General features: G+C 49.9%; 1 protein-coding gene across 5 annotated transcripts in view; it reads right to left on the reverse strand.

Moving 5' to 3' along the window:
- Positions 1-26,885, reverse strand: part of HIP1 (huntingtin interacting protein 1) — a 200,863-nt gene that overhangs the window by 19,447 nt on the left and 154,531 nt on the right. For all 5 annotated transcript variants that reach the window (XM_064375672.1, XM_064375671.1, XM_064375673.1 and 2 more), the window contains exons 8-21: positions 22,166-22,306; positions 16,839-16,896; positions 12,192-12,267; positions 11,939-12,079; positions 10,774-10,871; positions 10,057-10,129; positions 7,875-8,058; positions 6,303-6,391; positions 5,779-5,895; positions 3,684-3,785; positions 3,024-3,167; positions 1,931-2,066; positions 652-738; positions 355-462 (exon numbers count right to left, since the gene is read on the reverse strand). In XM_064375672.1, coding sequence (XP_064231742.1) covers positions 355-462; positions 652-738; positions 1,931-2,066; positions 3,024-3,167; positions 3,684-3,785; positions 5,779-5,895; positions 6,303-6,391; positions 7,875-8,058; positions 10,057-10,129; positions 10,774-10,871; positions 11,939-12,079; positions 12,192-12,267; positions 16,839-16,896; positions 22,166-22,306 — 1,554 coding nt within the window. The remainder of the gene's footprint in view (positions 1-354; positions 463-651; positions 739-1,930; positions 2,067-3,023; positions 3,168-3,683; positions 3,786-5,778; positions 5,896-6,302; positions 6,392-7,874; positions 8,059-10,056; positions 10,130-10,773; positions 10,872-11,938; positions 12,080-12,191; positions 12,268-16,838; positions 16,897-22,165; positions 22,307-26,885) is intronic.

Here is a 26,885-nt window from a genome sequence, read left to right on the forward strand (position 1 = left end):
TTTTTTAAAGTGTTTCACTCTTGTTGTCCAGGCTGTAGTGCAATAGCGTGATCTCAGCTTACTGCAACCTCCACCTCCAGGGTTCAAGTGATTCTCCTGCCTCAGCCTCCCGAGTAGATGGGATTACAGACATGCGCCAACACGCCCAGCTAATTTTTGTATTTTTAGTAGAGACAGGGTTTCTCCATGTTGTTCAGGCTGTTCTCGAACCCCCAACCTCAGGTGATCTGCCTGCTTCAGCCTCCCAAAATGCTGGGGTTACAGGTGTGAGCCACCTCGCCCAGGCCAACAGAGACTTTTAAAGACCCTCTGCTCCTCTGGTACATGAGCAGCCCCTCACGCCCTGGTACTCACAGTCGGCAGGCTCAGGTGGGGCTCTGAGGCTGGTGGTGGCACCGTGAGTGATGGCATCGCTGCTCGAGTGGGCCAGCAGGGTTATGGAATGGAGAAGTCCACTGATGTCTGCCAGGAAAAGGAAGTTTCTCAGGTCTGGTTGATGATGTCACTTTCAGACCCTCTTCTCCCCTGTTTCATGAGTTGCCTACACGCCTTTCCTGATGCAGGGGAAACCATCACTATTCCCGCATTCAGGTGCTTCTGAACCCTGTCCCACCATCACTAATGACAGAGACTCTCCTTGGCCCTTCTTACCTTCTGGGCAGGCCAGATACTGGCTCCAGCTTTTCTCCAGTTGCTCGATGCAGCTGGAAATGGACATGACCGAAGAGAGGAGGTGATCTGTGAGAGGGAACACAGGGTAAGGTCAGGGCAAGTTCTCACAGCTGGCTTCATCCTCGTCAATTAAGTGCCTAATGGAGGAGCTTACCTAGTGGGGAAGCTTCCTGCCTAGACGTGAAGTTCGTGAGCAACTACCTCTTGATTCAGAACATAGTTTTTTCCATACAGAAACACAGAATTGTCCGCTCCTGGTGGATTTTCCTGTCAGTGTGACCCACTGTCTAAAGTGGTGGCTATCACACCTGTGGCCTTTAGAAAATACTGCTAGGCCTAGTGTGGTGGCTCATGCTTGTAATTCCAGCACTTTGGGAGGCCAAGGTGGGAGTTCAGAAGTTCGAGACCAGCCTGGGCATATAGTGAGACCTCATCTCTACCAAAGATTAAAAAATTAGCCAAGGCCAGGCATGGTGACTCATGCCTGTAATCCCAGTACTTTGGGAGGTCAAGGTGGGTGGACTGCCTGAGCCCAGGTCTTCAAGACCAGTCTGGGCAACGTGGTGAAACGCCATCTCTAAAAACAATATAAAAATTGGCTGGTGCAGTGGCTCACACCTGTAATCCCAGCCAGCACTTTGGGAGACTGAGGCAGGTGGATCACAAGGTCAGGAGTTCTGGACTAGCCTGGCCAACACAGTGAAACCAAAAATACAAAATTTAGCTGGGTGTGGTGGCACATGCCTATAATCCCAGCTACTCAGGAGGCTGAGGCAAGAGAATTGCTTGAGCCTGGGAAGTGGAAGTTGCAGTGAGCTGTGTTTGCACCACTGCACTCCAGGCTGGGTGACAAGAACAAGACTCCATCTCAAAAACAAAACAAAAACAAAAATTAGCTGGGCATGGCGTTGCATGCCTGTAGTTCCAGCTACTTGGGAGACTGAGTGGGGAGGATTTCTTGAGCCCAGGAAGCAGAGGTTGCAGTGAGCCACTGCACTGCACTCCAGCTTAGGCAACAGACTAAGACCCTATTTCAAAAAGAAAAAAAAAAGAAAATACTAGTGTACAGGCCCTAATGCACAGAGTTTCCAAATTTAACTGATATAGGATGGGGCCTGGGCGCCCCTAAGATAATGCTGACATGCCACTGAGCTGAGTGCCCTGTGCTGTCTCACATGAGACTGTACATCAACAGAGTCTCAGTCTGGAAGGACCTGGCCCCAAGGCCACCATCCTCGCTGAGCAATTGCAAGTGTACCTGCAGACCCAGCGCAGCTGATGAGAGGTGGTTCTTCAAGCTGGTTCAGGGCGTCTTGTATCACCTGCTCCGCAGCCTTCCTGGACCCCACCAGAAGCATTTTTCGTTGGTCTTTCACAAGCTGGCACATAGATTCCTAAAAAGGGTCCAGGGAGGTGAGACTCTGCCCTAGACTCCATAATGAACCTGAGCAGCATGACCTGGTTGGAGCTCTGTAGGAGTTCAGTCAGGGTGGTGGGAGAAATTGTAGGAAAAGGATGTAAACCTTGGAAGGCTGGGAGGTTTTTTCAAAAGCCTTGGGAAGGAGGCTATGGCTGAAGGCAGCCTAATCCCCTTTCCTTGAGCAAATAGCTATAGAGCAGATACAAAGGAATGTAGGGGAGTTTATCTAAACAACTTGTTTACTCATGTGGTCCTAAGACCGACCTTTGAACATCCACGGGTAGATGATCTCTACTGGGGGGTCAGCAAAATTAATTACCCACAAATGGTGTTTGCTTTAGGCCTTTGTCATTAAATCTGTACTAAACAAAGGCTCATGGGTCTGGTCGGTGGGCGCCATGGCTGCTGACTCTTTACGGCATCCTCCTTAGTGTCTATAAGTGGCCTGGTCCCCTAGCCTGCTCTTTCACTGGATATGTGTGTCTGAGTGCATTTGTTCATCCTTCGCTGGGTCAGGGTCTGCGGGTCGGGCCCGACATAGCTCCTAGCATCTTAGCTCAAGTCATGGCCAGTGAGGTCCAAGCCAGTTAGCCTGAGATAGAGAAAGTTGCTTTAACTCTGTGCACAGGGTATGCTGCTACCCACAGAGGCTGGTGGGATGGATTACTGCATCCCCTTCTCATGTCTGGGAGGGAATGCCAAATTTCCCTTATCATACAAAAAAGAGAGCACTTTGCTTTTCCTCATGGTCCCTGCAGGCAATGCAGGGCCTGCTGGCATTAGGGGCTGGCATTATACCTACAGAATGCCTTCACAATCAGGGCCCCACCCCTCTTCACAGCAGCTCCAGAGTCTTCCTGGCCTCTGTGCACGCGCAGAGCCCTTGGTGGGAGTTCACAGGTGCTTGCTCACTTCCGCATCTGTTACTTGCCTCTGTGCTGGCCAGTTTGAGCTGGGTGTCCTGCAGTTCTTTCCGAAGAGCGGATAATTCCTCCTCCCTATGAGCTGTGCCACTCATCAGGCTGTCCCGCTCCTTCTCTAGCTCGGTGATCTGGGCTGCCCAGTTTGCTTCTGACTGCAAAGGTGACCGCAAGGAAAGAGAGAGACGCTGGTTGGGTTAAACAATCCCCACTTCCTAGAGTTCCAACCCACCACCTGGCTACAAGGACTGGGAGGTGACGGCTCTTGAACCTGCCACTCTGATTCCCTCCCGAAGATGCTCTGATTGCAGCTGGGGCCGACTTGGCCAGGCCAAGGATGGTGGATGACAGCAATGCCAAAGCCAGGGGTGGGGCAAGAAAGGAGGCCAGCCATGGAGGCTCATGCCTATAATCCCAGCACTTAAGGAGGCCGAGGTGGGAGGATCACTTAAGCCCTGGAGTTCGAGACCAGCCTGGTTAACATAGTGAAAGCCGGGTATAGTGGTGTGTGCCTATAGTCCCAGATATTTTGGGGGCTAAGTGAGAGGATCAACTGAGCCCAGGGAGGTGGAGGCTGCAGTGAGCTGAAATTGCGCCACTGCATTCCAGTTTGGGTGATGGAAGAAGACCGTGTCTCAGAGAAAAAAAAAAAAGAGAAAGGAGGCATTTACCTGGGCAGACGTTTCCAGGCTGCTTTGGAGAACCTGGAGCTCCCGCTGGCTTGTGGCAAGTTCTTGCTTCAAGCTCTCTAGAACTTCCAGCTGTTCTTGTGTCTGAAAGAGAAGAAAAGCAGAGGGACTCTGATCTGGGTGGTGGCAGTAAAGGATATAAAAACATAAAAATGTCCCAAGCGATCAACAAGAGATCTGTAAACTCTACCGTATGTAAGTTACACCCCCCAAAAATGCAGTGTGGGAGGAGGCGGCGAGACCCCAGAGTGTACTGAAAATGTTTCTTCTGGCTAAGTGGAATGTCAAGGAAAGAATTTTATTTATTTATTTATTTATTTATTTATGAGCAGAGTCTCACTCTCATCACCCAGGCTGGAATGCAGTGGTGCGATCTTGGCTCACTGCAACCTCTGCCTTCCGGGTTCAAGCAATTCTCCTGCCTCAGCCTCCCGAGTAGCTAGAGATGAGGTTTCGCCATGTTGGCTACGCTGGTCTCGAACTTCTGACCTCAGGCAATCCTCCGGCCTTGGCCTCCCAAGGTGCTGGGATTACAAGCATGAGCCACTGCACCTGGCTTCCAGGAAGGAACCTTAGAAATATTTCCCAAATGTCATGCTTGAGTCCATACTACCAAAACCAAACTGGATCATAAATCCAGGCATCCCAGCAGCTGGTATACTGCTCAACTACAGCATCTCTGCAGCTCCAAATGACTCTCTTTCTTTGACTTCTTTGCTAATGGCTTTTGTCAAAGAGTGGGTTGAGACTCATTAGTAAGAATTCACAGCTATCATTTAAAAAATGGATTAAATAGAACAGAAATATCCAAATGAATTCACATAGTAAGGATAAGTATTGCTTGGTGAAACTTGTATTTCTGTGAGACAGATGTAGTTTTTATGTGTGGTCACAGAAAAGTGTGAAAGCTACTCCTCTAAATCTGAGACATTTGGTTTGATCTCTCCGACATCTGTAACTCCACCTCTAAGCCTCTGATCTGCCGATCAGTCCTCTCCCAACATAATGGTATTCTCTTGCATTTTTTTTTTGAGATGGAGTCTCGCTCTGTTGCCTAGGCTGGAGTGTAGTGGTGCAATCTCAGCTCACTGCAACCTCTGCCTCCCAGGTTCAAGCAATTCCCCTGTCTTAGCCTCCCAAGTAGCTGGGACTATGGGCACGCGTCACCACGCCTGGCTGATTTTTCTGTAGTTTTAGTAGAGAGGGGTTTCAACATGTTGTTCAGGCTGGTCTCAAACTCCTGACCTCAGGTGATCCACCCACCTCTGCTTCCCAAAGTGCTGGGATTACAGGTGTGAGCCACTACACCGGCCTTTTTTTTTTTTTTTTTAAATAGAGACAGGGTCTCATTCTGTCACCCAGGCTAGGGTGCAGAGAGGTAATCATAGCTCACTGCAGCCTCCATCTCAAACTGGGATCAAGCAATTTTCTCACCTCAGCTTCCCAAGTAGTTAGGATTGCAGGCATAGATGCCACTACACCTGGCTAATTTTTACATTTTTTTTTTGTCTTGCTCTGTTGCTCAGGCTGGAGTGCAGTGGCATGATCACAGCTCACTGCGGTGTCAAATTCCTGGGCTCACAATCTTCCTGCATAGCCTCCCAAGTAGTTGGGGCTACAGGCATGCACTACCACGCCCAGCTAATTTCTTAGTTTTTATGTAGACACAAGGTCTCACTTTGTGACCCAGGCTGGCTTGGAACTCCTGGCCTCAAGCCATCTTCCCTCACGCTGGGATTCCATAAACCACAGTGCCTGGCCTGTCTGCAAGTATTTGTAAATAATGCTTGTCCCTGTCTCTCTGCTACCCATGTGTTTTCCTTTCCCTAAAGTTTCCTCCAGACTCATCCTTGGAAAGCCTTTGCTGATTAAACCCATGTAACTTGGGTCCTTCCATTATTTCGTGTATGCACTGGTGACAGTGTCTTGCTGTTCTGTGTGGCCGCCATGGTTTGCTCCCTGCAGTGTGATGCCAACCAACCCACAGAACTGCCAACGGAGCAGAAGACCACGAAGCCCCCGCCACCACCTCGACAGTACTCTCCTTCATTTCCCGAGCACTCCTTCTCCCACTCACCTTCCGCTGGCCCTGGTCACTAATGCGTGCCAACGAATCCTCCAGCTCTTTTTTTTCTCGTTCCAAATCTACCTGGGCTTGTCTGGCCACGGACACCTGTTTGGTCACCTCCGCATTCTGCAAAAGAACAGTGTCTTGAACCAGGAGATCTGAGGCTTAGGGGACATCCTCCTCCTAGGATGAACGATCGATCACACTCTGGCTGTGCGCCCCCTAGAGTCAGATGTAGGAATCACTTTCCTACTGGGAGGGAAGCGGGAACAGAGCTACCACCTTCAGATGCCTGCCACTCACGTATTTCCAAAATAATAAAGAAGGTGGGTGACCTACAGCGGGGCTGGCAGCCAGGACAGAGCCCAAGACACAGAGGCAAGGCAGCCTGAAAAGGTGTGGTTCCCGAGATGGTGGCAATGCCTTAGAGATCAATGGAGGGGGTGCCGGCCCCGGGGAAGCCGCAGGTCCGAGCCGCTCTCTCCCCCGAGGTGCGAGGCCTGCAGGATGGTGGTGGGGGCTGAGGGTCCTACCTTCCGCAGCAGGTCAGCGTGGTTCTGAACCAGCTCGCTGTACTTCTCCTTTAGCTTGCTATACCGCTGTTCATTGGCCTGCGCTTTCCCTGTATTGTCAAGGACCAAGGTGAGGAGTCTACCCTAGCAGGGACCCTTGCCCTCCTTGCCATGAGCCAGGGTCCCTCGAAGATCCTCCTTGTTTTGTTTTGACAGTTTTGCTGTCACCCAGGCTGGGGTACAGTGGCACAATCACTGCTCACTGCAGCCTCGACCTCCTTGGGCTCAAGCCATCCTCCCACCCCCGTCTCCTGAGTATCTGGGCTCATGGGCACATGCCACCACACCTGGCTAATTTTTGTAGAGAAAGGGTCTCACTATGTTGCCCATGCTGGTCTCAAACTCCTGGGCTCAGGCGATCCACCTGCCTCCGTGGGATTACAGGTGTGAGCCACCGTGCCTAGCCAAAGATCCTCCTTTGATTTCAGGAATCCATATATGTTTTTCTCCCTTGGAAATCCTACTTACAGAAACTTCTCTGGGAAGTCATCTTTAAAAAGAATTCCACTGGTTAAAAATCAAGCCAGGGGCCAGGCGAGGTGGCTCGCGCCTGCAATCCTAGCACTTTGGGAGGCCAAGGTGGGTGGATTACCTGAGGTTAGGAGTTCGAGACCAGCCTGGCCAACATGGTGAAACCCTGTCTCTACTAAAAATACAAAAATTAGCCGGGCATGGTGGTGTGCGCCTGTAGTCTTAGTTACTCAAGAGACTGAGGCAGGAAAATTGCTTGAACCCGGGAGGCGGAGGTTGCAGTGAGCCCAGCCTGGGGGACAGAGTGAGACTCTGCCTCAAAAAAAGAAAAGAAAACAAAACAAAGAAACAATCAGCCAGGGCCTCATGCCTCTTCAGCACTTACATACATGGCATTTATTCTATCTGGGCTTTCAGCTTTTCAAACAAGTTTAATTAAATTTTTTTAGAGATAAAGCTCTCCGTTACTGAGGCTGGAATGCAGATCAGATTATTACAGCCTTGAATTCCTGGGCTCAAGTGATACTCCCATCTCAGTCTCAAGAGTAGTTGAGACTACAGGCACGTGCCACCACACTCGGCTAATCTTTTTATTTTTTCTAGAGATGGGGTCTTGCTATGTTGCCCAGGTTGGTCTTGAACTCCTGGCCTCAAGCAATCCTTCCATCTTGGCCTCCCAAAGTGCTAGGATTACAGGCATGAGACACTGTGCCTGGTTGGCTCTCAGCTTTTGTGTCAATTTCTTTGTCAGGACCTCAATCCTCTCTCCTTCTCCCTTAGCATCCACTGCCCAGGGCAAGCACTTCAGCGCCATCGTCTATATTTCCCATCTATGTGCTCAGCGGTGCTTCACACAGGCCTTTGTACCTGCGGGACTCAAACCCGCCCTCTGGATTGAGGGTAAGAGCTGGCATTCCTGACAGTGCTTCTAGAAGGACACAGCTGTGGGGGGTGCCCCTGCCCAGCCTCTGTGCCTCATCCTGAGTCTAGCTGGGCTCTGCTGCCCACACCTGCCCCCCAAGCCCACCCCCACCTCTGCCACTGCCCCCACCCGCCACTCACTTTCTATCTCAGACAAGCTCCGCTGAGCCTTCTCTGTGTCCTCCCGCTGCCTCCGGAGCTCGTCCAGTTCTGCCCGCAGGAACTCACAGTCGTCGGCCGCCTGCTGTCGCAGGTGCTGCTGCTCGGCTAGCTCCGCTTCCAGCTCGCTGATGCGGCCCTTCAGCTGCAGCACGACCCGCTGGCTCTGTGGGGGACTCGGGTCATGAGGCCAACCGCCCACTGCCACGGGTCACGGGTGTGAACCGGAGAAGCGGGTCCTACCACGCTTCCATGTAAATACCCGGTTCCCCAAGTCAACTCCCCACGTCTCATTAGGGTTGGGCCTTCTGGTCATTAGGAGCTCCTCAATCAGCAGTAACAGGGGATGATGGCTGGGCAATTGTGGTCCTCTTTAGAGTGGCCAGGAGTAGTGGTGGCTGTCCCTGTGCTTGAAGTCACCTGACCAGCCACTCTGAGGGGCAGTTATCGATACAGCACCAACACTGCACATAGCCATCTTCCTCTTCTTTTTTTTGGTTGGGGGAGACAGGGTATCACTATCACAGACTGGAGTGCAGTGAGGTGATCCTGGCTCACTGCAGCCTCAACCTTCTGGACTCAAGAGATCCTCTAGCTTTAGCCTCCCAAGAAGCCGGCAGTACAGGTGTACACCACCATGCCCAGCGAATTTTTAAAGTTTTTTTTATAGGGCCGGGCACTGTGGCTCACACCTGTAATCCCAGCACTTTCGGAGGCCAAGGCAGGCAGATCACCTGAGGTCGGGAGTTCAAGATCAGCCTGTCCAACATGGAGAAACCCTGTCTCTACTAAAAATACAGAATTAGCTGGGTGTAGTGGCGCATGCCTGTAGTCCCAGCTATTGGGAGGCTAAGGAAGGAGAATCGCTTGAACCTGGGAGGCGGAGGTTGCAGTGAGCTGAGATCATGCCATTGCACTCCAGCCTGGGGAACAAGAGTGAAACTCTGTCTCAAAAAAAAAAAAAAAGTTTTTTGTAGAGATGGGGTCTTGCTATGTTGCCCAGGCTAGTCTTGATCTCCTGGGCTCAAGTGATCCTCCTGCTTGGGCCTCCCAAAGTGCTGGGATTACAGGTGTGAGCCACTGCGCCTGGCATACCAATCTCTCCTTATCGTCATGTGAGAAAGTCTGGTCTTGTTTCCCACAGCTTTTGAGCCTCGTGGGGACCCAGGGTCATCTCTGGGTATCACAGCGATACTGTGCCTGGCCTAAATGCTGCCCTTAAGGCATGTAACATGGACATGCATCATGACAGAGGCCACGGGAAGACCTGGTTCTTTTGGATTTAGCATTTCTACCAGTTTTTGTTTGGTTATAGAGACCGGGGTCTCGCTATGTTGCTCAGGCTGGATTCAAACTCCTGGGCTTGAGTGATCCTCCCACCTCAGCCTGCTGAGTAGTTGAGATCACAGGCGCATACCACCACACCTGGCTCGTTTCTACTAATTAACCTATCCTAAGGATGTGGACCAAAAAGTGTCTTTGTGATTATGTGATGCAATTTTTTTTTTTTTAATTTTGAGACAGTCTTGCTCTGTCACCCAGGCTGGAGTGCTGCTTCACTGCAACCTCTGCCTCCCAAGTTCAAGCAATTCTCAGCCCTCAGCTTCCCGAGTAGCTGGGATTACAGGTGCCTCCCAGCACACCTGGCTAATTTTTGTATTTTTAGTGGAGACGGGGTTTCACCATATTGCCCAGGCTTGTCTCAAACTCCCAACCTCAGGTAATCTTTCTACCTTACCTTGACCTCCCAAAGTGCTGGGAATACAGGCGTGAGCCACCGTGCCCGGCCCATGCAGTTTCTTTCTTTATTTTTTTCTTTTGGAGACAGGGTCTTGCCTTGTTGCCCAGGCTGGAGTGCAGGGGTGCGATCATGGCTCATTGCAGCCTCCAACTCCTGGGCTCAAGCGATCCTCCCACCTCAGCCTCCCGAGTAGCTGGGATGACAGGTGCACATCACCAACCTCAGTTAATTTAAATTTTTTCTGTAGCGATGGGGTCTTCCTATGTTGTCCAGGTTGGTCTCAAAGTATCCTCCCGCCTTAGCCTCCCAAAGTGCTGGGATTACAGGCGTGAGCCACCGTGCCTGGCCAGTGTGATGCAAATGTAACATTCAAATCTACCGTGTTTTGGTGAAGGACAAAAGCAGAGCAGATCCAAGGCATACCTCCGTCTTCATGTTTTCTAGCTGTGCTTTCAGTCCACTGATCTCTCTGTATAGTCGCTCAATTAAGTGGTCCCTGGGAAGAGAAGGGGAATGAGTTTGCTTCCATAGTGCTTCTGGCCCTCTTCTTTTAATTGTGAGCTCAGGGGAGGAAATTAAAAGCTGGTATTAATTTGGGGATAATTCTTTGAAACTTCATAAATTATACTCTAAATCAGATACTAATCTAATAGTCATAAGTCCATGGTTATGGATTTTCTTCTGGGATTAAAGGGGCCAATATTTGAGGATCAAGACTTTTTGTGTGTGTGTTTAGTTTTATTTTAGAGAGAGTCTGGCTTTGTCGCCCAGGCTGAAGTGTAGAGGCACGATCATAGCTCACTGCAGCCTTGATATCCCAGGCTCAAGCGATCGTCCCACTTCAGCCTCTTGAGTAGCTGGGACTACAGGTGTATACCACCTGCCCAGCTACTTGTTTTACTTTTATTTAATAGAGCTGGGATCTTGCTATGTTGCTCAGGCTGGTCTTCAACTCCTGGCCTTAAGCAATCCTCCTGCCTCATCCTCCCAAAATGTTGAGATTACAGGCATGAGCCACAGCACCCGACCCTTCAAGATGTTCTTTGTCTAAGTAGCCCCTCCTCTTTGGTTAGTGTTTCGAGGCAGACCACAGCTGAACTTAGCTCCTGCACCATCTGCTTGAACCCAGCTTGGACTCACTTCTCATCCTTGTTCACGCCATTTTGACTGTTGAAATTGAAGGGATCACTGCTGAATGAGCTGCCAAAGATGTCATCAAACTTGTTGTCAAATAAATTCTGTGGTTGACCAAAAAGGAGTGAGAATAAGTCAGAGAGCCAGAGAATGCTGTGTGTGGGTCAGTTGAGCGACATGGGAGAATGTCCCTTTTCTCAATTTGGTTCAGACCGATTTGTTTATTTTATTTATTTTTACTTTATTATTATTATTTTTTAGACAGAGTTTCATTCTTATTGCCTAGGCTGGAGTACAATCTCAGTTCACTGCAACCTCCGTCTTCTGGGTTCAAGTGATTCTCCTGCCTCAGCCTCCCGAGTAGCTGGGATTACAGGCATGCGCCACCACACCTGGCTAATTTTGTATTTTTAGTAGAGATGGGGTTTCTCCGTGTTGGTCAGGCTGGTCTTGAACTCCTGACCTCAGGTGATCCGCCCGCCTCAGCCTCCCAAAGTGCTGGGAATTACAGGAGTGAGCCACTGCACCTGGCCTATTTTTTTTATTTTTTTTTTTTTTTGAGACACTCTACTGCCCAGTCTGGGGTGCAGTGGTGCAATCATAGCTCACTGCAGCCTCAAACTCCTGGCTCAGCCTCCTGAGTAGCTAGAAGTAGAGGTATAGACCACCATGCCTGGCTAATTTTTTAATTTTCATTTCATTTATTTATTTATTTAGGTCCTGGCTCTTGTTCTCTTGCCTAGGCTGGAGTGCAGTGGCATAACGGCTCACTGTTAGCCTTGGCCTCCCAGGCTCAAACGATCCCCCCATCTCAGCCTCTTGCATAGCTGGGACCACAGGTATGTGCCACCACATCTGGCTAATTTATTTTTGTAAAGATGGGGTCTTCCTATGTTGCCCAGGCTGGTCTTGAACTGGCCTCAAGCAATCTTCCCACCTTGGCCTAGCAAAGTGTTGGGATTACAGCTGTGAGCCACTGCACCCAGCCAGACCCGTTTATGATCCTTCTGGGAGCCACAGAGCAGGATGCTCAGCCAAGGTTGCTACCAGGTGAAGAGAAGGCTGAACCTGGTTAGCGTCAATGGGCTTTGGCCAGGGTCTCCCCCAGCCTCTCCCCTGTACTTGGAGGCAAGAAGGGAAAGGCCAAGTTCCTCTCCCAAGTGGTCCTCACCTGCTGAGAGGCGTCCATGTCCATGAGGTCATCCTTCTCTAGCACTGGCTCACTGTCGGGGGACGAGGCCTCCGCCGGGATCACCACCACAGGGCTGATGTGTTCTGACAGGGCTGAGGCTCGCAGGAAGTTGGGTGGGTTCTGAAGACGGAGACACATCCTCAAACAGTGCTCGCTTGCCAGGCCCTGCCAGCCTCTAAGAGGGTACTTGGGGCCTCTGCAGTGCCCAGGGTATGTGGTCGGGCACGCTTACCTCGGGCAGCTGGGGGATCTGAATCAGCCGCTTGAAGTACTGCAGGTTGCTGGAGCGGTAGAATAGATCTTTCAACCTAGGGGTGGAGAAGGACCTGAGGGGTGCTGGTGTCTTTTTAAGCCCCACGTAAGGGACAGAGCAGCCACCTGGCCTTCCTGCCCCCTTCCTAGTCCAAAGGCCCAGGCTGTCAAGGAGATAAACTCCATGGCGCTGGGATTCAATTATGATGCTACAGAGAAGGATTATTTAAAGCTGGTCCTTAGGGACCTGGTGGTAAGGGAAGAGTAGTTCATGCTACAAATCCTTTGGAAGAGGAGGTAATCCAAAAGCCGATTTCTTCATCGCTGTAGAATATATGTCGTTGTTTTGCAGACTTAACTTCCTAGGAGTGTTTGGTTTAGAGTAACATTAAGAGAAATTGACTTTCTCTGAGGATAAACCAAGTAACCATAAGAAACGGGAAGGGAATTTAATCACGAAGGAAGCTCTCTTCTTTAATTACTTCTTGTTTTTGGACTATTTGCTCTCTTCACAATTGCACTATAAGTTCCTGGGAAGTGGGGACAGCTCTGCTGAGCTGTTTCCCCAGTGCCAGGAACAGGGGAGCCGTTCAATAAACACTTGGAGTGTTACAATCGCTTGGGAGTGTGTCCTAATCGTGGGTGGATATGCACACGAGGAAACCAACATTTTTTCATAGCTCATGCAACCTCGAATTCCTGGGCTCAAGCTGTCTTCCTGCCTCAGTCTCCCGAGTCGCTAGGACTACAGGGATGCACCACCATGCCTAGCTGATTTTTAATTTTTTGGTAGAAACAGGGCCTTGCTGTGTTGTCCAGGCTGGTGTCAAACTCCTGGCTTCAAGCAATCCTACTGCCTTGGCCTCCCAAAGTGCTGGGGTTACCGGCGTGAGCCCCCACACCTGGCAAAATCAACATCTTTTTCTCATTCTCAAATATCTATTTTGAATCTAAACACTGAAGACCAAGAAAGCTGAGAGTATCCAGATGTATATATTCTTTATCTTTATTACTTTTAAATATTTTTTGAGATAGGGTCTTACTCTGTCACCCAGGCTCGAGTATAGTGGCATGATCATAGCTCACTGCAGCCTTGACCTCCCTGAGCCCAAGGGATCCTCCCACCTCAGCCTCCAAGTAGCTGGGAGTACAGGCGTGTGCCACCACACCTGGCTAATTGTTTTACATTTTTGGTAGAGATGGGGTCTCACTATGTTGTCCAGGCTGGTCTCAAACTCCTGTGCTCAAGCAGTCTACCCAGCTTGGCCTCCCAAAGTGCTGGGGTTACAGGTGTGAGCCACCACGCTTGGCCTCTTTTAATCTTTTTTTAGAGACAAGGTCTTGCTCTGTCGCCCAGGCGGGAGTGCAGTGGCATGATCATGGCTCACTGCAGTCTTGACCTCCTGGGCTCAAGCAATCCTTCCACCTCAGCCTCCCAAGTAGTTGGAACTATAGGTTTGCACCATCATGCCCAGCTCAGACTTATCTATTCTCAGATAACAAGGGAACATAGGCCTTAACTCCTTCACCTGCAACACAGAATTTTCTCCAGCTTAGCCCAATAAATGAAACCCCCGGGGTCTCCTTACAGCCTGTCAGATTCCAAGACTTAGGCCCATCTCTGTGACATCACTGCCACTTGCCCTGAATTCAAGGACAGTGAGGTCTCAGACAGGTGGCTGTGTCTGTGCGAAACAGCAAGGCTGTTCCCATCTACTCAGGGGAGATGTTTTCATAAGCGAGAAGAAAATGAAAGGAAATGAGATCACCTGACCACACGTCCCCATCTTGCTGGGTTGGAGCCAACAGTAACAGGCTGACTGCTTTCACAAGCTACCGGAATTTCACATTCCAGGAAATCAGCCCCAGGGCCTGTCTCCTGGGACTAAAGAAGCCATTTATCTTAGAATATGTACTCAGCTTCTCAAATGGAACAGAGGAACCAGGAGGTGGGAACCACCACGGACTTGTCCTTTGCTCGCTCCCGGGGAAGCGGCCAGAGAAGCTGAAACTTGGCATTTGGGAGCCATGGTCAAGGGTGAGGAAATTAACAGGAAAAACAAGAGGATGCACATATACAGAAGCCAGGAGGCCCTTTTCAGCTCCCTCTGTCCTCCCAACTCTCACCCTATTCCTTCCCTTTTGCCTGGTCATGCTTGCTTTCTTTTTTTTTGAGATGCAGTTTCAAAACAGTCTTGCTCTGCTGTCCAAGCTGTAGTACAGTGCCATGATCTCAGCTCACTGCAACCTCTGCCACCCAGATTCACACAGTTCTCTTGCCTCAGCCTCCCGAGTAGCTGGGATTACAGGTGTGTGACACCACACCTGACTAATTTTTGTATTTTTAGTAGAGACTGAGTTTTACCATGTTGGCCAGGCTGGTCTTGAACTCCTGACCTCAAGTGATCCACTCACCTCAGCCTCCCAAGGTGCTGGGATTACAGGCGTGAGCCACCGCACCCGGCCTAAATAAGATCTTTTTTTTTTTGAAACGGAATCTCCTTCTGTTGCCCAGGCTGGAATGCAGTGATGTGATCTTGACTCACTGCAACCTCCACCTCCTGGGTTCAGGCAATTCTCCTGCCTCAGCCTCCCGAGTAGCTGAGATTACAGGTGTGTGCCACCATGCCCGGCTAATTTTTGTATTTTTAGTAGAGACAGGGTTTCACCATGTTAGTCAGGCTGGTATTGAACTCCTGACCTCAAGTGATCTGCCTGCCTCGGCCTCCCGAAGTGCTGGGATTACAGGCGTGAGCCACTGCGCCCGGCTGGTGTTAGCAACTTTTACTGAGGCAGCAGTGCACAGTAGCAGCGCAGTGAGCCCAGAATAGCAGCTGTCATATTTACATCCACTTTTAGTTTTATGTAAATTAAGGGGCAGGTTATGCAGAAATTTCTATAGACAAAGTAACTTCCGGATTGTCAGGTTATTGCCATGGAAAGAGGCGCTAACTTCCGGATGTTGCCATAGCAATGGTAAACTCTCACGGCATACTGGTGGGCGTGTCTTAGCAGAGGTGCTTCCTCCCCTTCCCTGTTTTACTTGTCCTTAATTTGGTTGGATGCCCAAGCCCTGCCTCTGGAGTCCAGTCCCCCATCCCACCTCAGGAGCAGGTCATATTTGTAGGGTATCAACCAAACCTGCTAGTGGATTGGACACGGGGGATGAGGAAGATAGTGACTTCCAGATCTCTGGCCTAAATAGATGATGGCAGTATTTGTTGAGATAGAAAAGAATGGGGAGGGGCTGGGCACGGTACCTCACGCCTGTAATCCCAGCACTTTGGGAGCCCAAGGCGGGCAGATCACTTGAGGTCAGGAGTTTGAGACCAGCCTGGCCAACATAGTGAAACCCTGTCTCTACTAAAAATACAAAAATTAGCCAGGCATGGTGGTGGATGCCTATAATCCCAGCTACTTGGGAGGCTGAGACAGGAGAATCACTGGAGATAGGGAAACTGAGGTTGCAGTCAGCTGAGATCGCACCACCGCACTCCAGGCTGGGTAACAGAGTGAGACTCTGTCTCAAAAAGGAAAAAAATAAAGGAATGAAGAGAGAAAGGTTATTTTTGGGAAAACCTAGAGTACAGTTGGAGATTTAAGTATGGTATACAGATGTCTAATTGGGCACAAGAGGTTGGAATTCAGAAGTAAGGCTTGGCTAGAGCTACATACTTAGGGGTTATCAGTCTATAAATGCTACAAGACCAGAATTTAGGGAGAGGGAAAAGAGAAGAGGATGAAGTCTGGGGTGTAAGCAGGCAACTAAAGAATGGATGAACTCTCTTTCTTCTGTATGCTTCTGTGAGATTTATCAGAGAACCAATAGTCACCCTAGCTGTAGGTGGATTTGTCTCTGTCTGAGCTATTGTCTGTCACTTTATCACCATAGAATGAGGATAAATTTACCCCCAAGTATTTAAAAAATTTTTTAGAGACAGGGTCTCACTTTGTCACCTAGACTGGAGTGCAGTGGCACAATCATAGCTCACTGCAGCCTCGAACTCCTGGACTTAAGCCATCCTCCTGCCTCAGCCTCTCAAGAGTAGCTGGGATCACAGGTGCATACCACCATGCCCAGCTAATTTGTTTTACATGTTTTTCTATAGAGACGGGTTCTCGTTATGTTGCCCAGCCTGGTGTGGAACTCCTGGCTTCAAGCAATCCTCTTGCCTCAGCCTTCCAAAGTGTTGGGGTTATAGGCATGAGCCATGTATCCAGCCACCTCTCAAGTATTTTAAAGCCAGTGTTCTCACGTGGCTTAATGATTTTATTTTTATTTATTTATTTTGAGACAGAGTCTCGCTCTGTCGCCCAGGCTGGAGTGCAGTGGCGCGATTTCAACTAATTGCAACCTGCGTCTCCTGGGTTTAAGCAGTTCTCTGTCTCAGCCTCCCAAGTAGCTGGGATTATAGGTGCCCACCACCACGATAATTTTTGCATTTTTAGTAGAGACAGGGTTTCATCATCTTGGCCAGGCTGGTCTTGAACTCTTGACCTTGTGATCCACCCGCCTCGGCCTTCCAAAGTCCTGGGATTACAGGCGTGAGCCACTGCGCCTGGCCTGACTTAATGATTTCATAGCGCTCTTGGATTCACCTCCATTCCTGTTACTTGAACCACTTACTTTGTAAACTGCTCCATGAAGCGGTCCCGGTGGCCTTGCAGGGTGTCAGCTGGGAGGCCTGGAAGAAATTGGAAAGAGTGTGAGAGGGAAGGAGGACCAGAAGGCAGGGAAGCCACGGCAGGGCTCTGGAGGGGGAAGGGCCCAGCCATCTCGGGGCATGTGGCCAGCACTGCCAGGGGCCACGACTGGCCTAGAGCTGTCCCGAGGTCTGGTAACCAAGGGAGCCCAGCAGGAACCAGCAGGAGTGTGGAGATGCTTATCCTCCAAATCCTTCCACTTCGGTGAGTTCCTGAAGGACAAGTCATGCCGGGCACAATAGGGTGGAAATTGTGTCCCAGACTAGAGAAGCAACGGTGACCTAACCCAGCAGGACCATGGCAGGCGCAGGAGGGAGCAGTTCTTTCTCAGGTATTGCCTGCATTTGTTTCATGCTGAGGCTCAGGGCTGGTATTAGTCTGGAAGAGATCCATAGAGCCTGCCCCAGAGGATGGCTGTCAGAAGGCAAAGAATAAGGGATTGAAGGCTGGGTGCGGTGGCTCACGCCTGTAATCCCAGCACTTTGGGAGGCCAAGGCGGGAGGATCACTTGAGGTCAGGATTTCAAGACCAGCCTGGCCAACATGGTGAAACCCTGCCTCTACTAAAAATACAAAAATTAGCTGGGTATGGTGGCAGGCGCCTGTAATCCCAGCTACTCCAGAGGCTGAGGCAGGAGAATCACTTCGACTAGGGAGGCGGAGGTTGCAGTGAGCTGAGATTGCACCACTGCACTTTTTGCACTTTTTGACAGCAAGACTCTGCCAAAAAAAGAACAAGGGGGCTGGGTGTGGTGGTTGACGCCTGTAATCCCAGCACTTTGGGAGGCCTAGGCAGGCAGATCACGAGGTCAGGAGATCAAGACCATCCTGGCTAACATGGTGAAACCGCATCTCTACTAAAAAATACAAAAAATTAGCTGGGCATGGTGGCATGTGCTTGTAGTCCCAACTACTCCAGAGGCTGAGGCAGGAGAATCGCTTGAATCCGGGAGGCAGAGGTTGCAGTGAGCTGAGATCACGCCATTGTGCTCTAGCCCAGGTGACAGAGACTCGATCTCAAAACAACAACAACAGGGCCGGGCGCGGTGGCTCACGCCTGTAATCCCAACACTTTGGGAGGCCGAGGCGGGTGGATCACCTGAGGTCAGGAGTTCAAGACCAGCTGGGCCATCATGGTGAAACCCCATCCTTAAAAAAAGAAAGAAAAGAAACAACAACAACAACAACAAAACCCAAAGGATTGAGGCTTGGGATCTGAGTTCCAGTCCTGGCTTGGTCGGTAGCTAACTCTGTGACACTGTACACGCGGTGGCCTCTTAGGGCAGCCTCCTCCTCTACAGAGCCAGTTCTCTGAGGGCCTGTCACCTCTCAGATGTGCGAATTTGCATATTTCAGCTATAGATCCATGGCTTGGCAATCCTTTTACTGTTTGCTTTATTTGTTTAAATTTAAATTTGTTATTTTGAAATGGGTCATACATTCATTAGATAAAATCAGGGAACACATGTATAAAACATGATTATCAAAATGGCAAAAGATGGCTGGGCGCAATGGCTCCCATGTGTAATCCCAGCACTTTGGGAGGCTGAGCGGGGAGGATCGCTTGTACCCAGGAGTTTGAGACCAGCCCGGGCAATATAGCAAGACCCCCATTTCTAGAAAAATTAAAAAATAAAAGTTAGCCCGGTGTGGTGGTGTGTACTGGGGTCCTAGCTACTCCAGAGGTTGAGGAGGGAGGATCTTTTGGCCCAGGAATTTGAGGCTGTAGTCAGCTATGATTGCACCACTGCATTCCAGCCTGGGTGACAGAGCAAGGCCCGGTCATGGGAAAAAAAAAAAAAACCAACAAAAACAAAAACAAAATGGCAAAAGTGGACAGTGAATGAATATGGCACTTGACCTGTGATCTTTCCCCCAAAACCCTTAACCCCAGTTAAATCAGGAGAAAAACATCAGGCAAACAGAATCCAGGAACAAAAAAACTCAAAACTGTCAAAGTCATCAACAATAAGGGAAGTTTGAGAAATGAAACATCATCGCCAAGAGGAACCTAAGGAGACATCACGACTAATGTCACATGGTGTCGTATGGTGTACTGGATGAGATTCTGGGACAGAAAAGGACATTCGGTAAAAACTGTGACAATCCGAATAAAGTACAAACTTTAATTAATAATAAAGTATCAACGCTGGTTCATTCGTTGTGACAAACGTTTCATACTAACATATGAATACATGGAAAACGGTGCTGGGTATACGAGAACGCTCGTTACTATTTTTATAACTTTTCCGTAGACCTAAACCAAAAATAAATGTTTATTTTTAGAAAAGAGGGCCGGGGGCAGTGGCTCACACCCGTAATCCCAGCACTTTGGGAAGCCAAGGCAGGAAGATCACTTGAGCTCAGGGGTTCAAGACCGGCCTGGCCAACAGGGAGAAAGCCCGTCTCTACTAAAAATAATACAAAAATTAGCCAGGTGTGGTGGCGGGCACCTGTAATCCCAGCTACTCAGGAGGCTGAGGCAGGAGAACGGCTTGAACCCGGGAGGTGGAGGTTGCAATGGGCTGAGACCGTGCCATTGCACTCCAGCTTGGATGACAGAGTGAGACCCTGTCTCAAAAAAAGATATATGTTATAGAGAGTATCCCTCCTACCCCTTCCCCAGCCTGGAGGCAATCAGTGTGGGTCTTGGGTATCACCCTGCCTTCAAAGAAGGCCTTTAAATCCAAACACTTAATTACCTGTCTCTTCTCATAACTCTCTCAGCCTCCTGGGTAGCTGGGACTACAGGTGTGCACCACAACGCCCGGCTTAACTCCCCATTTTACAAAAAGGCAGTGGCAATGTTCTACTGAGCAACAGTGTTCTTGGAAATAACGAGAAGTTTCCATTGAAAACAATGAAAAGTTCATCTGTATTCCATGCTCTAAGTAGCTGGTCCCTTCTCTTGGGGGCTCACTGCACCCTCTCAGCTCCCTTCCGGCAGGCTAACTTGCTAAGCCTTTCTAATCCTTGGGCAGCTAATTCTAATGCCCCTTCCACAAAACCATCCCAGATTAATCTAAGCAATGCTACTTCCTTCCCTTGTGCTGTCTAAATAACGAGATTCATCACGTGTCAGTGACCATAGTTACAGAGTATGCTGTCTTAGACTACAATTTTTTTTTTTTGAGGCAGGGTCTTGCTCTGTTGCCCAGGCCGGAATGCACAAACATGGCTCCCTGTAGCCTTGACCTCCTGGGCTCAAGCAATCCTCCAGCCTTAGCCTCCTGGGTAGCTGGGACTATAGGTGCATGTCACCATGCCTGGCTAATTTTAGTATTTTTTGTAGAGACAAGGGTTTCACTATGTTGCTCAGGCTGATCTCCAACCCCTGAGCTCAAGAGATCTGCCTGCATCAGCCTCCAAAGTGATGGGATTCCAGGTGTGAGCCACTGTGCCTGGCCCAGACACATCATTTTAAACCAGAAGCACAGAAAAGTGCAAGAACTGGCTGGGTGCGGTGGGTCACACTCTGTAATCCTAGCACTTCAGGAGGCTGAGGTGGGCGGATCACTTGAGGCTAGGAGTTTGAGACAAACCTGGTCAACATGGGGAAACCCCATCTCTACCAAAAATTCAACAAACAAACAAAATTAGCTGTGTGTGGTAGCACACACCTGTGGTCCCAGCTTCTTGGGAGGCTAAGGCACAAGAATCTCTTGAACCCGGTCGGCAGAGGTTGCAGTGAGCTGAGATCACACCATTGCACTGCAGCCTGGGTGACAGAGTGAAACTGTCTCAAAAAAAAAAAAAAAAAAAAAAAAAAAACGTATAAGAGCTGCAAGACCAGAACCTCTAAACTATATATACTCTGCTAAGGGCACCCCAGGGAACTAAAGCTAGGTGAGGGTTAGGTCTCCATTTAATGAGCAGCTGTGTTTTATAATTTATATTTCTCCATAAAATTCCATTTGCACAAAGGGATCGTGTGGATAAATAGTCTGGAAATCATTACGTTAGCTCATGCAGGTCTAGGCCGGGTCTGCTGTTAATTGTGTGGTTCGTAGGATACATGACATATTTAAGGAATGGTGATGTGCTGAAGCTAGAGGCAGACAGAGAGGACCTGGTGATGGCAGCCACCAGTCCAGGTGGCCTGCCACTGCCATCATGCCAGCTGAAGCAGGGAGGCATGGCCAAGGCTGCGTACTCCATGGGGCAGGCAGAAGCCTCTGCTCTGCTGGGTGGGGCTGTAGCTGCCCAAGTTGTGGCTGCAGATCTAAGCCTCCCTGTGCTCTCTGGGGGGCCGGGAGCAGGCAGGAACCCTGCGCTCCCAGGTGCAGCTGCAGCTGCAGACCAGGGCCTCCTGCTCCCCGGAGCAGGTAGCAGCCCCGCTACCCCACACCCACCCACAAGCCCAGCTGCAGACTCAGGCATCCTTGCACTCTTCAGGGCCTGGGAAGGCTCTCCTTCCCCTTACAGACCCAGAAGAGCCGTCTTCTGCTGCCTGGCTTCGTTTCCCTCCTGTCGGCACCCACTCCAATCTTAGAGCAAAGTTGGGGCTGAACCCTGGTGCCATGAATGGCAGCGGGAGGCAGAGAGATTCCTGGGTGGAAGCAGTGGGTCCCCAGTGGGGGCTGGGCTGCCAATCCCACAGACTGAAGTGGGAATTTATGGTGCCTTTTCTGGGTCTGCCCATGGACCAGTGGGGGTGCATTTCCTCCCCTCTGAGGCCCATAAAAGCCCTGAGCTCAGCCACAGCTAAGTAGAGATGGATGACCAATTACAAAGAGGAGCGACCCTCTCTACTGAGGGCTTCAGAGACCTGCAGAAACGCCAGGACGACCAGCTGCAGTCAGGAGCTACTCACTCTGTGGTCTCTTTTCTGCCTACAGAGAGGGCTACCCGCTGCGGTCTCCTCTGAGCTGTTCTAATACTCAGTAACGCTCCTCTTCATCTTGTGCACCCTCCGCTTGTCTGCATACCTCATACTTCCTGGATGCAGAACAAGAATTCAGGCAAAGGCGCCGCTAGCCACAGAGGTTTCCAGCCAGAAAATCAACACCCTAAAGATCCCGTAACACACTGGGACACAACAGTGGCAAGCCAGGTGCTTTCCTGGACACACCAAAGCCCGGGCCCTGCTCTTGTATCCTCACAATGGTCAGGAGCTCCGGGGCCTTTTGGAACAGAAGGAGATACAGCCAAAGTCACTGAGAAGGGCTGCATTTCTCCAGGGACATCCTCAGGCTGGGATCCTCCCTCTGGCCTGAATCTCACATAAGAAGATCTGGCTTGTGGTACTCACAGGAGTGGAGTTTGAAGAGAAGCTTGACAGTGTAGTCATAAAGGTGACTGCAGTCCAATATGACCTGGATCAGCGGGGCAAGACGGCACTGCCCTGCTGTCGTCACGGATACAGAGCGGGACATGTCCAAGGAGTTGAACACTAGGAAATAAAAGTGAGGGAGAAAGGTGGTAGGGCCAGGAAATGATAGACGATCTCTATGGAGGGGCAGAGGCAGGGGTCTAACATATACCAAGGACCGATTCTGTGCATGCTTTACCTCATCTAATTCATTTAACTCTCACATCACTCCCATGAGATAGGTAAACGTATCTGCATTAGACAGGTGAAGAAACGAAACGTAAGTAACTTGAAGGCCGTCACAAAGTCAAGAAGTGGCTTTGGTTGGGTGCGGTGGCTCATGCCTGTAATCCCAGCACTTTGGGAGGCTGAGGCGGGCAGATCACCTGAGGTCAGGAGTTCGAGACTAGCCTCTCCAACATGGGAAAACCCTATCTCTACTAAAAACACAAAAATTAGCTAGGCATGGTGGTGCATGCCTGTAATCCCAGCTACTCAGGAGGCTGAGGCAGGAGAATCACTTGAACCCAAGAGGCGAAGTTTGCAGTGAGCTGAGATTTCGCTGCTGCACTCCAGCCTGAAAGACAGAGCAAGACTCCATCTCAAAAAAAAAAAAAAAGAAGTGGTTTTGTTGAGAGGTGGTAAGTTAACAGACTTGTCAGAGAGCCCAAGAGCTGATGGGGCCAATGATGATCAGGCCAGGCGACTCTGCTCCTGAGAGTCAAAATATTCAGTGCATCATGAGCGGGTGAACTAAATGCAGAGCCCCATGCTAGCCCAGGAAAGAAATTTGATTATAACCTGGGAGAGCTCCTACCATGGAGGACATGGAGGAGGAGCCTCATCTTCCTTTTGTTCTTTTTTAAGAGACTGGGTCTCAGCCAGGTGCGGTGGCTTGTACCTGTAATCCCAGCACTTTGGGAGGCTGGGGTGGGAGAACTGCCTGAGCCCGAGAGTTTGAGACCAGCCTGAGCAACATGGTGAAACCTCATCTTTACTAAAAATCCAAAAATTAACCAGTTGTGATGGCTCATGCCTGTAATCCCAGCTACTTGGGAGGCTGAGGCAGGAGAAACTCTTGAACCCAGGAGTGGAGGCTACAGTGAGCCAAGATTGCACCACCGCAGTCCAGCCTGGGCGACAGAGTGAAGCTGTTTCATAAATAAATACATAAATAAATAAAACAAAACAAACCAGGCATAGTAGCTCATGCCTGTAATCCCAGCACTTTGGGAGCCCGAGGAAGGTGGATCACCTGAGGTCAGGAGTTTGAGACCAGCCTAGCCAACATCGTGAAACCCCATCTCTACTAAAATACAAAAATTAGCTGGGTGTGGTGGTGGGTGCCTGTAATCCCAGCTACTTGGGAGGCTGAGGTGGGAGAGTCGCTTGAACCCGGGACGTGGAGGTTGCAGTGAGCTGAGATGGTGCTATTCACTCCAGTCTGGGCGATAGATTGAGACTCAATCTCAAAAGAAACTGCCCCACTCCACCAAAAAAAAAAAGAAAGAAAAATAAGAAAAAGGGCTTGGGAGAAGGAAGACATGTCAGGATCCAAGGCTGAAACTCGGGACACCTATCAACAAAAGTAGAAGTCCTGCCTTCACCCTCTTGAGTTTCAGAGACGAAGTTGTTCCCTCAATTTCTCACTCTAGGACTCCCTCCACACGAATCCCCTACCCCCCATCTAGACCAAGCAACTGGCCGCCTGGCTGCAGACACTCGGTGCACACCACCGGCCAGGGCTGATTTTCCTTCTTGCTCTGGCCACCCACTGCCTCTGCAGACTCTGCACGCGGCGGGCAATGAAATGACCCTCCCCGCGGTCCCTCTGTGAGTGGAGCTGGCCCAGAGGGAAGCCCAGGGCTGCGTGTGTTCCGTTTCCCCTGACTGCACTAATCCCTGGTAACTGGGTTAGTCTGGCGGCTGAAAAAAAAAAAATCCCAAACTGTTCTAATTAAAAGGCAGCTTTTCTTCTTGACACAAATTAAAAGCAGCTGTCACTGCAAGGCAGCCATCCCCAAGTCTACCGGCTTCCTCAGGCTCCAACTGGCAGGAACCACAGGCTGTTCCATCTCCCTGCCTGCCCTCGATTCCCAATGCCTTCCAGGAATGCCCTTTGGTCCCCAGGAACATCTAAAGCGGTGTCACCGTGGACAAGGTACTCAGCCCCTCTGTGTCCCCAGAAGCTCTTCTATAGCGCGCACGCAGCTGTAACAGTGCATACCTTGTAAGGGTCTCATAAGACTTCAATAAGAATGCTGTGAAAAGTGCATGGGTTCTTGACTTTTGCTTTGAGATTGAGGAGACTGAAAAACTAAGGTCTTCCTGCAATACCCAGAACCGCCCCCCGCCCCCCGTTTCAGTTGGTCTGCGGTATGTTGGGATATCCCTGTGTTTCTTTTTTTTTTTTTTTTGAGACGGAGTTTCGCTCTTGTTACCCAGGCTGGAGTGCAATGGCGCGATCTCGGCTCACTGCAACCTCCGCCTCCTGGGTTCAGGCAATTCTCCTGCCTCAGCCTCCTGAGTAGCTGGGATTACAGGCACGCGCCACCATGCCCAGCTAATTTTTTTTGTATTAGTAGAGACGGGGTTTCACCACGTTGACCAGGATGGTCTCGATCTCTTGACCTCGTGATCCACCCGCCTCAGCCTCCCAAAGTGCCGGGATTACAGGCTTGAGCCACCGCGCCCAGCTATCCCTGTGTTTCAAAAGCCTCCCCCTGCCGTCCCCCCTGAGGCCAGGCACCGTGGCTCATGCCTGTAATCCCAGCACTTTGGGAGGCTGAGGTGGGCGGACTCTTCGAGGTCAAGAGTTCCAGGCCAGCCTGGCCAACATGGCAAAACCACATCTCTACTAAAAATACAAAAATTGGCTGGGTGTGGTGGCAGGTAGACTACTGTGGTGGCACTGTAGTCCCAGCTACTCAGGAGGATGAGGCACAAGAATTGCTTGAAGCCAGGAGGCAGAGGTTGCAGTGAACTGAGATTGCACCACTGCACTCCAGCCTGGGCAACAGAGCGAGGCTGTGTTTCAGAAAAAAAAGGGAAAAAAAAAGCCACCAGGTAGATTCTAACCTGGATCCAGGGTTGAAAACTATATGTTCAAGCTCAGTGGTTGCCAAATTTTAGCACGCATCAGAATCGCCCACAATAGTGCTATCCAGTAGAATTCTGTAATTATGAAAATGGTCACATAAACTTTCTAATATGTTAGCCATATGTGGCTACCTGAAATATGCCCGAAATATGCCTAGTGCAGCCGAGGACCTGACTTTTAAATGTTATTTAACTGTAATCAAGTTCAATGATCACATGGGGCTAGTGAGTACCCTGTTAGACAGTGTACATCGGGGGTGCTTCTTAAAACAGGAGGCTGGGCATGGTGACTCATGCTTATAATCCCAGCACTTTGGGAGGCTGAGGTGGAAGGAACTTGAGCTCAGGAGTTCGAGACCAGCCTAGTAACATAGCAAGACCCTATCTCTACAAAAAAATTTAAAAATTAGCCGGATGTGGTGGCGTATACCCATGGTCTCAGCTACTCAGGAAGCTGAGGCAAGAGAGGATCACTTAAGCCTGAGAGGTCAAGGCTGCAGTGAGCTATGATTGTGCCATACCACAGTACTGTAGCCTGGGCGACAGAGCAACACCCCAGCTCAAAAAAAAAAAAAAAAAAAAAGAGAAAGAGAAAAGAAAAACAGCAGTGATGAAATAGGTAAACAGTTCATTACATAGTGAAACTTCCAGCTGCATGCTCTGGGAATCTCTAAGGTGAATTACTCAGTCTTTTGGAGCAGAGCTACCTGTATTTAACTCCTGGATTCAAGCACTCTTCCCACCTTGGCCTCCTCAAGTACTGGGTTTATAGGCGTGAGCCACGCCCCACCTGGCTGCCTGCTGTTTTTCAAAAAGCAAGCGTTCTTTTATTGCTGAGTGCCTGCTATTCACCAGGCTGGGCTAGAACAGAGAGAACTGAAAGATGAGTAGGTCATGGTTCCTCATTTTAAGGAAGAGCTCAGCATCTCATGGTAATAATATTAGCGAACGATGCATATAAAACCAGAGCAGGCTGGGCACGGTAGCTCATGGGAGGCCATGGCAGGCAGATCACTTGAGGCCAGGCGTTCGAGATCAGCCCGGCTAACATGGTGAAACCCCATCTCTACTAAAAATACAAAACATAGCCGGGCGTGGTGGCATGTGCCTATAATCCCAGTTACTTGGGAGACTGAGGCAGGAGAATTGCTTGAACCTGGGAGGTGGAGGTTGCAGTGAGCTGAGATGGTGCCACTGCACTCCAACCTGGGTGATGGAGCAAAATTCCATCTCAAAAAACAAAAATGAAAACAAAACACAAAAAACCAGAGCTAGGGCTCATGAGATATGGCACAAAAAAGATGGCTGAGCTCACCACCTGCACTCCTCACTCATTCTCTCAGCTAATCAAGTACTCATTTTTTTTTTAAAGATGGGGTTTCACCATATTGGTCAGGCTGGTCTCGAACTTCTGACCTCAGGTGATCCACCCATCTCAGTCTCCTAAAGTGCTGGGATTACAGGCGTGAGCCACCGCGCCCAGCTAATCAAGTCCTCTTGAGCCCCATCACCATCTTCACTTATTCATGATCCATTGTCTGTCAGGAGCTGGAAGGACCAC

Source organism: Aotus nancymaae, unplaced genomic scaffold, assembly GCF_030222135.1.
Source record: "Aotus nancymaae isolate 86718 unplaced genomic scaffold, 86718_ANA_hifiasm-v0.15.2.pri h1tg000012l, whole genome shotgun sequence".
NCBI lineage: Eukaryota > Metazoa > Chordata > Mammalia > Primates > Aotidae > Aotus > Aotus nancymaae.